General features: G+C 41.5%; 1 protein-coding gene across 1 annotated transcript in view; it reads right to left on the bottom strand.

Moving 5' to 3' along the window:
• Window positions 1-16,121, bottom strand: part of MID2 (midline 2) — a 721,370-nt gene that overhangs the window by 19,668 nt on the left and 685,581 nt on the right. Inside the window, exon 10 of the mRNA XM_030209458.1 lies at window positions 6,850-6,981. Coding sequence (XP_030065318.1) covers window positions 6,850-6,981 — 132 coding nt within the window. The remainder of the gene's footprint in view (window positions 1-6,849; window positions 6,982-16,121) is intronic.

Raw genomic sequence — 16,121 nt, 5'->3', positions numbered from 1 at the left:
TAAAATATTTTCTCAAATTACAATAATTTATGCATTTGCTAAAATTTTCATACTAACAATATAATACCTTCCATCCAATTTGCAACTCGCTTTCTGCAAAATAGTGCCTGTCAACTTTCTATTGTGATTGGGGCACTACTGGATCTGGCCCACGCAGCAACAGGAAGTGAGCATCAAAGAGGACAGGAGCCGGCAATGACTGGATCATGCTTGAGCAGAAGGCTCTGTGGAGCACTGCTGTTCTTGCTGAACGTGATCTTTTACCCATGACTGGAAGATTTGAAAAGAGAGGATTCCTGGGGGGGGGGGGGGGGGGGGGGGAGGGTAGGAAAGAGACAGGTGGAGGTGCTGCACTGTGTGTTCAGGGGTGGGCAGGAAGGAAGCAGAGAGGCACTCTGTGATGCAGGAGGGGGAGGCAAGGAGGGGGCACTGCCATGGTATGTGCAATATACATCTATAGCCATGGTATGTGCAATATACATCTATAGCTTGCTACAGCCATGGAACTATGGTTCTGATTGTGATATATCTGTTACAACAGGAGGGCCGGAAGTAAACTAGTCAGCCTACTAAGGTATCAATAGCAGGTCTGTACTAGCTTTATTTCCAGGTGCACTCTATAGAATTCCATGGCCACCGTTAAGACACGTTATTTTACCACAAGTCCCATTTTATGCAATGAGACCTAGTTACTAATAACTGGAATTAACAGTAAAATGACATGTCTTAACAGTAGCCCATGATAACTTCCCCTCTTAGTGTGGATAGCTTCTGTACCATATCCTGCAGGACAACATTCTAGGAAAGATCCAGTATTGATTCATGCCTTTGAAGTAGAAAAATTCATGGCCATTAATAACCAAGACCCGGAATTTAAGGCTGCAACCTTTTATGGTCAGCACACTCAATTGATTAGTGCCTATGTGTCTTCACTCCTGTTCACTTCATATTTTAATGTTATGAAGCTTTAATCTAGCTTAGAAACTCAAAAATGCATATTCCAGCCCTGGGGAAATGCTGGAGTCAGAAAGAATAGTGCCCAATAGTTTTCTCAATTAATCACTGGGTCAGAAGGCTAGAAAGGACCTCAAAAGGTCATCGGTTTAACTCCTCGTCTTCAGACAGGATTCACTATACCTTATCATCCCAAACAAATATTTGTCAAATTTCCTGTGCTAGATATTCCAACACTGGTTCCAATGCGTAATTACCCTTACAGCTAAAAAATTCTTCTTAACTAACTGAAATATTGCTTATTGCAATTTAAGATCATTTGCACTTGTCCTTTCCCCAGTGGAGACAGAAGGCAAATGAGCACTGATAACCCTCCCACACACACTCACAAAGAGCTAATTTTCATTATGTATTTGGATACTACTGTCAATCATGTTCTCTGTCTTTTCTAGGTAACAAATACCTAGGTCCTATTTTTCACACTCCTGCAAGTTTTATTTTCTCCTCAGCCTACCTTGAGCCCAAGCTGCAACACAAACTTACACCTGTTCTGAGAATGCAATACTTTTGTGCATGTATGTGCCAGTAAGAACTGGTGCTTATGAGTGTATTTTATAACACATAAAAGTCCCAATCCCATCAACACTCTGTCCACAGTCTGCCCTAGAGGGAGGGGGAATTCTATAAGTGGCCACCTAATTTTAGGCACACTGATGCTGGGCTTTGAGTCTATTCTATAACAGCATCTGGGCACCTGGACTTTGTTACAGAATACTAGCACAACTTGGTATAGGTGCATCTAAATTTAGGTGCCTGCAGTACATCAGCCATAGAAGTCCTTGATGGAGCCCCAGTGCGGACGCTCCCCAGTGTGCATACTTCTTTAAGAAACCTTGTGCTAGACCTGCAATGCACCAGAAGGGGTGCTGTAAGAGGACTTCCAGAGAGGGAGAGATCTTCACTGAGAGTTGATCTGTGTATTTCTTGACGTGCAGTGGATGACGCCAGTATAAATATTTGCAACAGAATGTTTTCCTTTGTGATGCACAATCCTGCTTATAATCGAATGAGAAAAACGCCCAAGTTCCGACCTAAATCGGGAGATGGACGTTTATCTCACAAAAACGAATAAAGCGGTATAATCGAAAGCCGATTTTTGGACGTTTTCAACTGCAATCCGTCGTGGATGCGGACAAAGTTGATGGGGGCGTGTCAGAGGTGTGGCGAAGGCGGAACTGGGGCGTGGTTATCTGCTGAACAGAGATGGGCGCATTTCACCGATAATGGGAAAAAAGTATGCGTTTTTAGCTAGAATTTAGGACACTTTTCCTGGACCCTGTTTTTTCACGAATAAGGCCCCAAAAAGTGCCCTAAATGACCAGATGACCACTGGAGGGAATCGGGGATGACCTCCCCTGACTCCCCCAGTGGTCACTAACCCCCTCCCACCACAAAAAATGAAGTTTCTCAACTTTTTATTTTCACCCTCAAATGTCATACCCAGCTCCCTGACAGCAGTATGCAGGTCACTGGAGGAGTTGTTAGGGGGTGCAGTGGACTTCAGGCAGGTGGACCCAGGCCCATCCCCCCTACCTGTTACAATTGTGCTGCTTAATGCTTATTAGTCATCCAAACCCCCCAAACCCACTGTACCCACATGTAGGTGCCCCCCTTCACCCCTTAGGGCTATAGTAATGGTGTAGACTTGTGGGCAGTGGGTTTTGAGGGGGATTTGGGGGGCTCAACACACAAGGGAAGGGTGCTATGCACCTGGGAGCTCTTTTACCTTTTTGTTTGGTTTTGTAAAAGTGCCCCCTAGGGTGCCCGGTTGATGTCCTGGCATGTGAGGGGGACCAGTGCACTACGAATCCTGGCCCCTCCCACGAACAAATGCCTTGGATTTATTCGTTTTTGAGCTGGGCGCTTTCATTTTCCGTTATCGCTGAAAAACAAAAACGCCCAGCTCACACATTGTTGAATAAAACATGGGCGTCTATTTTTTCCCAAAATACGGTTCGGTCCGCCCCTTCACGGACCCGTTCTTGGAGATAAACGCCCATGGAGATAGGCGTTTTCGTTCAATTATGCCCCTCAATGTCATTTATCTGAGGTTACACATACAATTTGTTGGAGACTCCTGAGGCAGGCCAGATAGGCTGAAACACAGCCATGTCGAGTAATGATTCTTGGACAATAAAGTTTTAGAACTCTTGAAACATCATCTGTGTATCATTTGAGTCACCTTCACTGTCTCCTGTTTGCCAATTTTTGAGTGCCATTTAGAGAATTTGGCCCATTATTTTACTATTAACCCCAGTTATTAGTAACAAGCCATGTTGATAACTCCACCCCTTAATAGTAGCCCTAGATGTATTTAGAGAAAGTCTATAAATTTGTGCCTAAAGAGAGGCACCAACTGGACACATAAATTACACAATAATAGCTCCACAAATTAGCATTTATGCACTTAAGTGCTAGGAGTTTTTCTACTCACCAAAACTGCTTAGATTCGAGGGGCACACACATGAGCAAAGAGTAGGCAGGTCATGGGTGTGTTTCTTAGGTATGCACACACCTAATAGAATACTATAAGTTGTGCACCTTCAGGACACACTTAGGTGCCAACAGTTATGACTGCCATTGAATAGGTGTAACTGTTGACACCTAACTTTAGGTACACCAATGTCAACTTACACTTGTATTCTATAACAGAATCTTGGCACCCAGATGATGTTATAGAATTGGTGCCAAGGTGCCTTAATCTTGGTTCCAATTTATAGAATTGCTACCATTATTTTACTGTTAACCCCCGTTATTAGTAGCTAGGTCTCACTGATTAGAATGGGACCTGTGCTAAAATAGCACGTTAGTGGTAAAATAACATGCCTTAACAGTAGGCCATGTTAATTACCCCCCTAAGAGTTTCAGTCTCTGATAACCAGAGCTGATATTGTGATGTCATAATGCCTCATTCCTCCAACGCCTAAGAACCAACCTCATCAGTGATGCCACAATGGCTTAATTGCCCTATACTTGGCTTACCTTTATTACATATAGCAGCGAGTTTGATTTGTAGAGACATTTTTTTTTTCTTTAATTAAGGTGGGAAGTTATCATTGTGGGCTACCGTTAAGATGTGTTATTTTACTGTTAACCCCTGTTACTAGTAACTAGATCTCACTGCACAGAATGGGTCCTGTGCTAAAATAGCATGAGTTAGAGGTAAAATAACATGTCTTCTTGGTAGCTCACGTTGATAACTATGCTCCTAAGTTAATGAATTCTGATTATTCTTTTTTTTAAGTTCTGTGTTAATTATTAATAGATTGCTGACATTATAAATACCTACTCTTCTTCTGATTACCTTTTGGTTTCAAACGGTTCTGTTAGAAGGTGATGATGCTGGGGCTGTGACCATGATTTGCAGCACAAAACATATAAAAAATAAAACTTGAACCTAAACAAATGTATTCAGATATTTTATCACAGTCAGCCCAAATCAGGAAATAATCTGTCTTATATAGCAGAACAGTCACTTGATCACCTTAAAAATGAATGTATCAAACATTCATGTTCAAGTGTACAGCGTTGCGTACGTCTAGTAGTGCTATAGAAATGATAAGTAGTAGTAGAAGGGATGTTAGGTCTATCTAAGTGTAAATCTGATCAAGAGAAAGATAAGCCATGGCTTTTCATGAGCATATACACTGCTTGTCTAAAGAGCATTTCTATATAAAGCTGCATCCTATTCTCTCAGCCACAGAAGACCAGCCAAGGAATGAGTAATGAGAAGGGAAGACAATCATTCCTCATGGAAGAGAGGCCAACATTTTATACTGCTGTCAGGGGCAGAAGTGGGGTCATGTGCACTCATTGCAGAGCCTAATTTGCATACGACTTTGGTGCTACAAAGCAGGGCCATGTGCAAAAACACAGTTAGTCCATGGCAAGGACAGCCCTGCTGCTAGCCTTTCAGTGATGGCAATGAAAATTATTTCATTCTCTACCTAAAGAGACAACATGGCAGCTACTGACCTTTGTTTTTTTCTGAACATGTTTATTTATTTGCTATTAATACTTGATTACTTTTGTGAAGGCACCAAACAAGGTACAACACACACACATATAACAATGTGGGGTGGAGGTGGGGAATAAATTCTTCTATGCCCTTTCTCTCTCTCTCTCTCTGAAAAAGAAAGAGAGTGAGAGAGAGAGAGAATGTGTGTGTTATGTAGAAAATTTGTGTTCAGCATTATAAAGAAATTTCATTATTTATATGCCCTTTTCAAGTCAGTCTTAAGTACTTGAGGAATCAAGGACACAATTTGAGAAATGGATTAGTGCCTATTTCTGTCTCAACTTGCCTTTTTCCATTTTCCTTCTATTCCTCTCTCAGTCCTTTTTCTATCCTCCACATATAACCTTTTCACGCCACTATCCACAACCTCTGATCGCTGTCTCTCTTTTCCCTCCCCCCTCTTCATGCTCAGACCTTTCTCCAGCCCATGCTGGGGGTAGTTTTATCACAATTTTTCTGAATCTGAAACCTATTTTATATGCAGGACTGGGCTTTTATAAAATTGCAGGCAAGTAAAAAGTATGCAAATGGGGAGTTTGCACCTACTTTATACATGATCTGCTTGAAGTGTTCCTGGAGGTGGACTTGCAAAGTGTGCAAGTATTAGCTAACATACATAAGCACATGCTTAGAGTACACGTATCCATTTACATCACCTTTGGAGCTGGTTTAAATGTATGTTTTTTGTCATTTGGGCATTACTGGGGCTCTGGGTGCCTGTTTTTATGAGGGCACATAGGTGTCTATATTGCCTTTATAAAACAGGCTTAAAATAGGCATCTTTTCGGACTTCTCACATAGGCACTCCAGGCCTCCTTTGTATGTCTGTGGCCCCTGTACAGTAAACAAAGCACCACGGGCCTTCAAGATTGGGATCTAAACACTTGGTCCTTTACTGTTAAACCCACAGTCCTTAATCCATAGGCCCGATATGGGATGTGCTATGGTATGAAATGCCTGCATCAAGGGTCAGAAGACTGGATCTCAGCTTCAATATTCTAATACAGACGTTCAAGGACCAAAGATGCTCAGCCACATGAACACTTTCAAACAGTGTCTTCCAAGACAGCATTCAACACGTTGAACAGCGTCTTGCAAGACGCTGTTCGAAAGTGTTCATGTGACTGAGCAATTTTGGTCCTTGTGCTTTTTGTCCTTTTTTTTTTTAAAGTTGAAATCCAGACTTTTAACCCCTGACGCAGGCATTTCATGTCAAAACACGGCTCATATTAGTCTATGGATTAAAGACTAAGTGGATTTTACAATAAAGGACCATGCTTCTGTGATGTATACTTTGATCCCTCTTCGAGTCGCTCCTATGCACCTCTGCAATGTTACCTTACCTTTTGAATTGAAGCCTGTCAACAAAAAATGTTATGCATATACTTCAAATTTTCAAAATATGCTTTAAATTATACTTCTCCTATTTGCCATGCTAACCCTTCTCCAGATAATCCTGGCTGTTCTAAGCCCCTCTGATAGCTTCTTTTATACATTCCATCAGCTTTCTATTTTCCCTTCCTTCCAATCATCTCTTGTTCTCTTTCTATCTAGAATCCAGTACCTGACACTTCTCTTTATTAGGTAACCTGGACAACAACAGCGCAGATGTCTAATAATGCTACTACTATTTCACAAGTTACATTTTTAATTGGTTAAAATGACAACACTAAATCATGGCTCGTATAGACATAGTGTAACAATAGGAATTGCTTCTAAGCACAGAATGAAACTCCTCAAGACATGATAAACTCTCACTCTCACATGTACAAATGGAAATGAGTTTTGCTCAGGGCTTGAAGTCGTTCCCTACATACCTCTCTGGCAGCTTCTCCGAATTACTTTCTGACCTGCAGAATGGCCCAATCTGACAGCAGCCGACCTTCCTGCCTTCTCGAAGCTGCTCTCTGATTGGCCCCCGCTGTGGGTCAGAGAGCGGATCGGAAAAGCTGGAAAAAACACATTGCATGTCAGGAATTATTATGGCTTGTTGCATGCACAGGTCGGTCACAGGTAAAGTCCTTCAAGCACTATAAAAAAGTCAATTCTATAACGGCATGCACATGTAAATGCACCAATTTGCACCACTTACATACCCAAATGCATTATGTACTATGCTATAAGGTAGTGACACATCGTGCATGCTCAGGTTCACTAAAACCGAGCATGCACGTAACATGAGGGAAAGCAGGCAGGCAATGCACAGAGAACAGCGCTGGAGAAAGGCTTCAGCTTACTGGGGTTGGGGACCCCTGCCAGCCAAGGTATGTGGGGTTGCAGTGGGGCAGGGGTTGCGGCAGGGAGGCAAGACAAACTGTGCCCCCCTCCTTTGGGCTCCAGACCCCCCAAATGATGAGGTCATGCTACATCCATGGAGTGTGCTAAAAAATATATTTTTAATTTTGATTGAGGGAGTATGTTGGAGCAGACAGTAGGCGTTCCTGTGCTAAACACGTGCTAACTGGTTAGCACAGGAATACTGAATGAGTCCTTACCACCTATGAGTGGTGGCAAGAGCTCACATGGTAATTTTTTAAAATGGCAGCGCAGTAATGACAACGTTAATGCAGGTGTGTCAGAAAAGGAAACAGGAGAAAACCTCTAAATTTCACAGCTTTTAAAGCGTGGAAGAATGTTCTTAGTTTCTCAGATGAGAGATTGCAACGCCTTCTGGATACAGCGATGCCCCGGGACAAAGGCGACAATGTTAATGTAGGGCCATTAACACAAAAAAATAGAAAACTGGCCATTTTAGGGCTGCAGTAAAAATGGACTTAGCGCATAGGAAAGACCTGCGTAAGGGGCACTTTTTACTGCATCTTAGTAAAAGGACCCCTTGAGGCACTCAGTTATAGAATTGTCCTATAACAGCTCAGTGAGAAACATTTTTTGTTCACATTAAAAAAAAAAGAATTTGTTAGAAAAGATAGTTTTTGCTATACAATGAATAAAGAGAGACTGACAGTTTCATAGCATGTATGATTCTGAATGACTCTTTGTGAGGGCTTATTGCCCTTCGAATGCACATCGTTTTCTGCTTCAGGTTGCACATCATCCCTTGAGGTTAATACATTTCGTGCCAAAAGATTCAGAGGTAATCTCCACTTTAGCAATCTAATTGCAGGATGCACCTACAGCCCTAAATCACCGAGCGCGTATTATCTGAAATGTGGTTCTTATGCTGCTGGAAGCCATTGTAGTGAAATAATCAAAACTATAAAACTAAGTTGGGAGAAAGGCAGTTATCACAGCTTGCAATTTGTCACTCCACTGGGAAGTAAGAAGTCTCTCATCTCACTGCAGCAGAGCAGGAAAGGTAAAGGTGTCTGTGGGGGAGAGGAATGGAAGCATCTTTATCTCACCCACAGTGCACGGGGGAAAGGGGCAAGTCCAATCTTTTATTTTTCATCTCCATTTTGAAAAAGATGCAAACTGCTCCCTGCAGGTTCTGAGTTCAGCTCAGTGTGAAAGGGCTTCTTTCACAGCAGTGTAATGGAGTCCCTATGGCACCGTTTATCAGAGATTAAAAAGATATTTCATGTTTCTTTTAATGCATAAACCAAATGTGTCTGGTAAAAGAGTGTTGATGCTTTACCACTTCTCTTTTTCCTTCTGGCTGGATAGGACAGTGCAGTAAAGGGCAACATAGCAGACTGGCTGCTTCTAAGGCTTGGAAAATCATGTCGACTTTTACTTGGACTGAATTATTTTTACAAAATTGCTAAGAAGCACGGCAGATAAGCATATTCTCTGCCTTCCACAAGGTCTTTAGCTCTGTTATTTTATCACCTAGTGGGTCTGGACTTTAGCATTTCCTAGAACAGGGCAGACTTGCTGTGTATAGCTATCTAATAAAACACACACCACCATTATTGTAATAATTCAATATAACCTGCTAATGTCTTTTCATCTCAGCAGTTGTCTCGCTTCAAATCCTGTCTTGGCTCATCGTTTTCCCTTTGATCAGCCTGATCTGAGCAATCTACACTGGTGCATGATGGTGACACGGCAGCACCAATGCAACTGCAAGTCTAAGGGGACCTTTTACTAAAGTGTGCTAAGAAGTTAGCATTGTGAATTAGTGTGTGCTGTTAACGCTTAAGAGCGTATGCTAATTCATCTGTTAAAAGGGCAGTTCCATAACTGTGCACCTGTAGTTACTGCAGCAAAAAGTGCTACTTACGAGTGCAAGTGCCTTAAGTGTGTTTAAGTGGCATGGGGTGAATTCTATATATAGCACTAAAAAAGCATTATTCTATAAACCGTGCTTAAATTTAGGTGCAGTTTATAGAATAGCGCTTATGCCTGGGAATGGCACCTAACTTTAGACATGGCCACGTCATCAACTGAAATGTGGTACAAATTCCCCCTTATTCTATAGCTATGCACGTAATTTTTAGGAATGCCCCCGTTCTGCCCATGAGCCTCCCATATCCGTGCCCCATTTCTGAACTTGTGCCTAAATTTACTCACGTATATGTCAATTAAATCTAATTACTGCCAATAATGACTTGTTAAGTTAATTATCAGTGCTTATCTTGATATTCAATTAAATTGTGCATGCAAATTGGATACTTATGGGCAGGGCACAGGCGTGTCTCCCGCTTACACGCATAACTTATAGAATACTGTAAGTTGTGTGCGCTGCTTGCCATAGTTAGATGTGCCTATTTATGCCTATAAACAGACCTAGCGTAAGTGGGCACACCCACATTTAGATACGCCAATGCGGGCTTATGCTAGTATTCTATAGCAGAAGCTGGGTGGTCAGATGTCCAGTAAGGCAGTTAGAGTTGTAGCTATTGTTTCATCGGAGTGAGACATCATATTTTTATACATATACGTGAAAGTTGCATGTCTATGCAAAAATAAGCTGATATAATGTGCCCATATAACACACACTATACCAGTTAATTCTTCTAAGATGCGCTAACTGAAAAAACTAATGCACTTGTTTTGAAGGGCTTTCCTTTTTAGGTTCTTGTAGGCATTATTAGTGCACAAAATCTGCAAAAAAAATCCTAAAAAGAAAAAGCCTTAATACAAACGCACTAATTTTGCAATTAGCGTATCTTAGTAAAAATACATCTGTATGGCACGCCCACGTGTATACCCCTAGGTTCTATATAGCATGATCTAAGTTGTGTACAAATCCAGTCGTATTCTGGATTTGTATGCGCAACTTAATTAGTTAATAAGCATATCAGTGCTAATTGCCAATTAACAAGCAATTGACAATAATTGACTTTAATTAGAATTTATGCACACAAATTTCTAAGCATATTCTTCTACGTCACATAGCTGAAAAAGGGGCATGGCCATGGGCGTGGAATGGGCAGGTTATGGGTGTTTCTAAAATCTATGGGGGTCTTTCAGCTGGTGGTAAATGCCGAGACGCCAATTATATTCCTATGGGCATCTCAGCACTTACCGCCAGCTGATTTTTACCATGTGCTAGAAATGCAAGCGTGGCTTTGTAAAAGGCCCCCTATGCACATTGTTATAGAATACACTGGGTCAGCATCTAATTTAGACGTCGGCATTTACACCAAGTTTTACTTGGCGTAACTGACTGACAAAATTTAGTCATGCAGATGGGCGCTTGGTGTATTCTATAAACTGTGCAGAAATTTAAGTGTATTCTAAGAAGTATACCTAGGTATTTTTTTAGCGCTGATTTTTAAAGTGTGTTATATAGAATCTAGCCCATAGTGGGATGGGGGTGTGCATGGTTTGTAAAAATGTATACAAACGCACACGCTATATGTGTGAAAATATGGTAATTGTCCCATACCACAACCCCACCTACCGGCAAGTTATATATATAATGAGTTCCAGATGAAGTCATGGACTGATGGCTGCTGGCAGAGGGATATCGTTGTGATGGCTGTGCTTTATGGGAGAGAAGGGTAAAGGTAACCCTCAAGTTTTTGCAAATGATGGTTCTTGGTACTATCACCCCAGCTTTTTTTAGGTGAGCTAGAAGTCCAAAGAAGCTGAAAGAAATTGTTAGACTCCCTGCCTCTTCCCCCCGCCAAAAGTTTCAGACTGCTGGCTAATAAAAATTATATTTTAGCTAATATCTCAAATGGGTAGAAAAACGAGTATGAGGAGGTGATATGAAGCATGAGAACAATGGGAAAAATCTGTGCAGAAGTGAACCTACAAAGAGAAGAGATTTCTGCTTGAGAATATTAAAATGAATGCTGAATTCACAAGGCGTGAGAAACTAAAGCAGTTTATAATGATCAGACAATGCATAAATATGCCATGAGAACCATATGGTGGAATACGCAAGCACAGTTAAAATTGATTTTCTAAGGTACAAACTGAAAAAGATCTGAACAGCAAATGAACAGCCATAAACATTAGAACCTGGAAAATGCACATTCTGACAAATGACTGGAGCAGAACAAAATGAGAGACGTGACATCATACAAAGAGGAAAATAAATAAACAAACAAACAAATAAATTAATAAATAAATATACATACATGCATACACAGAGAAAGAGAGAGGGAGAGATAGATGCATTGCTTATGATAAGGAAGGTAATATATTTTTTATAGATTATAGTTGTGTTGCATTATTAAAATGTTTGGCACTATCATTTAATTTCTGTTTTTTGAAATCATCACATTAATCATATAAGCAATTTATGTAATTAACTTATTCTGATCACATTTTTAAAAGTTTTGATTGCTGATCAATGCATTGATACGTGCAGATGTCTTTTAGGTTATGAATTATATTTTGTAGTTGATGATTTTCAAAATGGTAGATGATCAGGAGAGAAGACAATAAAGCTAACTGACTTGAACAGGGATAGACATCTGGGTGGTGTGGCACCAACTAAAGAGACTTAGTACAGAGCCTGTGGGCTGGTGAATGATCCCCAGGCTGTGCAGTGGCCCCACCCTTCAGAGAGCTTTCTTGATAAAAGGTAGTCTGTACGGGAGGAGATGGGCTCACAGCAGGGCATGTACGCACAAACCAGTTCACAAGCCTCTTACTTTCTTTCTATGGCTGCCATGGGCCTCAGAAGAGCAAATTTAGGTGGGGAGGGGGTATTGAAGAGGAGGATGCACCCCGAAGGTACCCCCTCCATGCAAAGATGCCAATGGGCACTAAGACCTCAAATCCAACCATGGGCATGAGTATGAGATATGGAGTGAGTTGGCAACATGAAGCTCTTTTGCGCTCTCTCTGGGATGAGCAGAAATGCTCTTTTTGTTCTTGCAACTGAGATGCTGTGAGCCACATTCAAATACATACAAATGGGCAAGAGGTGTCAATTGCAAGGAAATAACACTGGCACCTGTAGGAATAGCAGAAGCCTCAAGCTGAGAGTGGTGCAGAGATCACATGCCCACCATGAGAGCTACTAGAGAACCTTCATCCTTTCCCTATTCCTTCTCTAAGCTGAGCTACAGCTGATGTGACTTCCGGGCTCATGGGCAAAAGTTGGATCCCCTCTGCTTCTCATATATAACTTTGTACATACATACCCATGCTCATTCTGCCTTCACAATCATGTCCCGGCAGGTTTCTCGCAGTCTTAAAAAAAAAAAAAAAAAAAAGAGGATACCAAAAGCCATCTGCTCCACTTCAACAGTCGCAGGGTTGTGGATATTTGGCCTATTCTGATACCTCCCTGAGATGAAGCGCAATCCCTACACAGAGGTCTGAGAACGACACAGCCCCAGTACAGGGTTCTTTGACAATGGACATTTACTATGCCTGCACCTCACCATATAGTTTATAGTTTATTTAGATTTGCTATACCACCCTGCCTAACTAGCAGATCTAGATGGTTTACATTGATTCACAACACATGGAAAAGAAAAGGAACAACAATATGTTTGATAGAAAAGAATAATCAATCACATCAGAGGACAGATATAAGAAAAACATAATACAGTTTCACAGAAAAAAAAGGGAGGAGCTGGCAGCGGTAAACTACCAGTCAGATGAGGTTTAGGGTAGGTTGAAAGCCTGAACAAAAAGCCAGACCTTTAGATCAGCCTTGAAACTGTTAAACAAGGGCTCAGCAAGAACATGCAAAGGGAGAGAGTTCCAGAAAAATGGTGTCACAAAGAAGAAGGCATGGTGTCTTGTAGACTAACTGAGCAAATTTGGGGGCTGGTAAAACCAAACAATGATCATAGTGAACGGAGTAGGTGAGATGGTGAATATGGTATAGTAAGCGAGGAAAGATACTGGGGGAGACTGAGTCAGAAGGCTTGAAACACAAAGATCGGGAGCTTAAAAATGATGTGCTGTTGAACTGGTAGCCAATGGTATTTCTGCAATAATGGGGTAACATGATCAGGATGCTGGGCATGGCAGAGAAGGCAAATGGCCATGTTTTGAAAGGACCGGAGTCTTTTGATGTGAGATCTGAAGCAACCTAAATAGACTATGTTGCAATAATCTAATCTAGTTTTCAGTAAAGCCAATATCAAGGAATGGAAGATATCAGCACTAACGTATCGATGAGCTAAACAAAGTTTACGGAGGATAAAGAAACCTGTTTTACAGATGTTTGCGATTTGAGGGGTGACTGTAAGGTGGGAGTCAAAAATGACTGCCAAGCACTGGAATGAGTCTACAGGCTGAGTGAGCAAATCAAATAAGGTTAGAGGGATAGATGGACTAGAGAGGCCACCTGTAAGCCAACAAGCTAGGGTCTTTTCTTTATTGAGAACCAATCTATGGTCAGCTAGCCACTGTGAAATGAGTACCAAGCAATCCTGAAGGGACACTAAGCTGCCCAGTGAAGACAACTTCAGTACTTGGAGGAACTCATTATCAATGGTGAAGAGACTCACTGTAATAAATGGATTCAGCGACCAGGATTCTTTCTCCACCTTTCATGTCTGGTGGAGATTTGGGTCTTTGGCAAAATGCAGCCCACTCCCATGGAGTTCCAGGCTAGGGTGGACCAGTCACAGGTGTAGGCACATGAGGATGCTGTAGAGAATATGAAGACACATGTGTTTCAGTTTGTAAATGCACAGTCTATAGGAAGATTCAGAGAGACTGAATTGGAACCATGGGCAGGAAGAGCGCCATGTAACATCCCCACTTCAGTGAACACGTCCTATTGTACATTTCTGACTGCATCTTTCTATGAGTGAGGCTCAATGAGATCCAGAAGGGCATTAACATCTCCAGACTAATAGTAGCATTGAATGGCCACTAGCATCCTTCATGTACGGGAAGGAGACTATGACGGGTCCTGGATTGAGTGCCACACATGCACCATGCCTCAGAATGTGGTCTCTGAGAGACAGGGAAGGACTGTAAAACAGGGCCTGAGCTTTGTGTGGTGTCTCTCATGGTGGGCTCATTTTCAAATGACTTTGTGTTTAACCAGAAAATGAGGGCAGAAGCAATTATGCACAAGTATTTGTAGCTGGGATATTTTTTTCAATGTATGCAGAAAAATAGAATGTCATGGCATGAAATTTAAAAAAGCAAAACAAAACACACACACGCATGAAATACTAACAGGCTGAAAGAGCCAGATTGTTGGTTTCAGGTAATCCTAATCACAAAGAGTTTCAGGTCTGCACAAGTGATTCACAAATTCCCCTCCCTTTCTCCCCCCACCCCCACCCCTCGACTCCAAGAAGGTCTATTGCTTTGTATGGGAGTAGCCCAGATTTCCACAGAAATCTTCAACTCTAGGAACGTGAGCTGTGCATGTTTGCACAAATGGAACCTGTATTTTGCTGTTCAATGAAATTCTATATTCAGAAGCATCAAGAAAATGCAAGAAAGACGGCCTGTGTTCTTTTCTTTTGTGCGGGAATTGCACAGCAGAGGAGCAAAGAGGACAAAAGCAGGGCCCATCAATACAGAAATCTATTTTCTGGAAAAAACTAACACATAGGGCTAGATTCAGTAAATGACACTCAAAGATTGGCACCAAAAAACATTGGCGCTCAACACAATTCTCTAATGGGCCCTCAAAGATGAGCACCCATTATACAATACTACTGACTGCCAAATATTATTATTTATTATTATTTATTGCATTTATATCCCACATTTTCCCACCTTTTTGCGGGCTCAGTGTGGCTTACAATAGGATATGAATAATAGAAATACATTTGTTACAATTTGGTTATGGATTACATTGTGCAAAGTTATACGAGACATTCAAATATCAAATTAGGAATATGACAATGGGACATCAACATAGAAATAATTGGAAGGGGACAATGGGAAGCTAAAGGGTAGTGTTAGACAAAGACATATGGTGTACATAGTTCCGTGGATAAGTGTATGATAGACTGGATTGCGGGATGAGGGATCAAGTGGATGTATGGGTGCCAGGACTTATGCCTGCTGAAACCAGGTGTAATTCTTGGCGCGTAATGTAGGTGCACATCTGTGGTATTCTATAACACCGCGTGCAAATTTTAGGAACGCCCCCGACACGCCCATGCTCCTCCCATGGCCCTTTTGGGTTGGGTGCCATATATAGAATCTGGAGGATAATGTGTAAGAGGTAAAGATACTGCCTGAAAAGTAAAAAAGAAAAGGAAAAGAAAAGCACAGGGATTGATAATCAGCAACACTTATCCGGGTAGGAGTGCTCCTATCTGGACAAGTTTCGCTCCCTGGGGCCAGCCATGGATTTTCTGTGGCATTATCTGGATAATGTTGCTGAAAATTACCACTGACTGCTGTGACGCTGTTTGGACGACGCCACGGCGGTGCAGGACTGGAGATACAGCAGAACTGGTGGTTACCCAGTTAGTGGCAGTATTCAGTTTGCTAACCAGGCAACCAACTGGATAAAATCAGGACAGCAAAAGGCTGTCATAAATTTATCCAGGTACCAGTATCCGGCTACTTTATAACAGGATATTCAGCACTGGTATCTGAGTACAGTCGGTACTAAATATCCCAGCATACAAAAATCTATGGTGGCTGGCATTTTAGAAAATGCTGAAAACAGCAGGCTACATAGTGGGAGGATATATTTTAACTTAATAGCACAGTTTTCATCTTGTTCTTTCGATTTGTAATGAGGTGAAAGTACCACGATCTTTTTTTTTACAACTACCCAAGTTTT

Source organism: Microcaecilia unicolor, chromosome 7 (assembly GCF_901765095.1).
Source record: "Microcaecilia unicolor chromosome 7, aMicUni1.1, whole genome shotgun sequence".
NCBI lineage: Eukaryota > Metazoa > Chordata > Amphibia > Gymnophiona > Siphonopidae > Microcaecilia > Microcaecilia unicolor.
The sequence above is the reverse complement of the archived record's forward strand: the minus strand, read 5'-3'. Positions and strand labels throughout refer to the sequence as shown.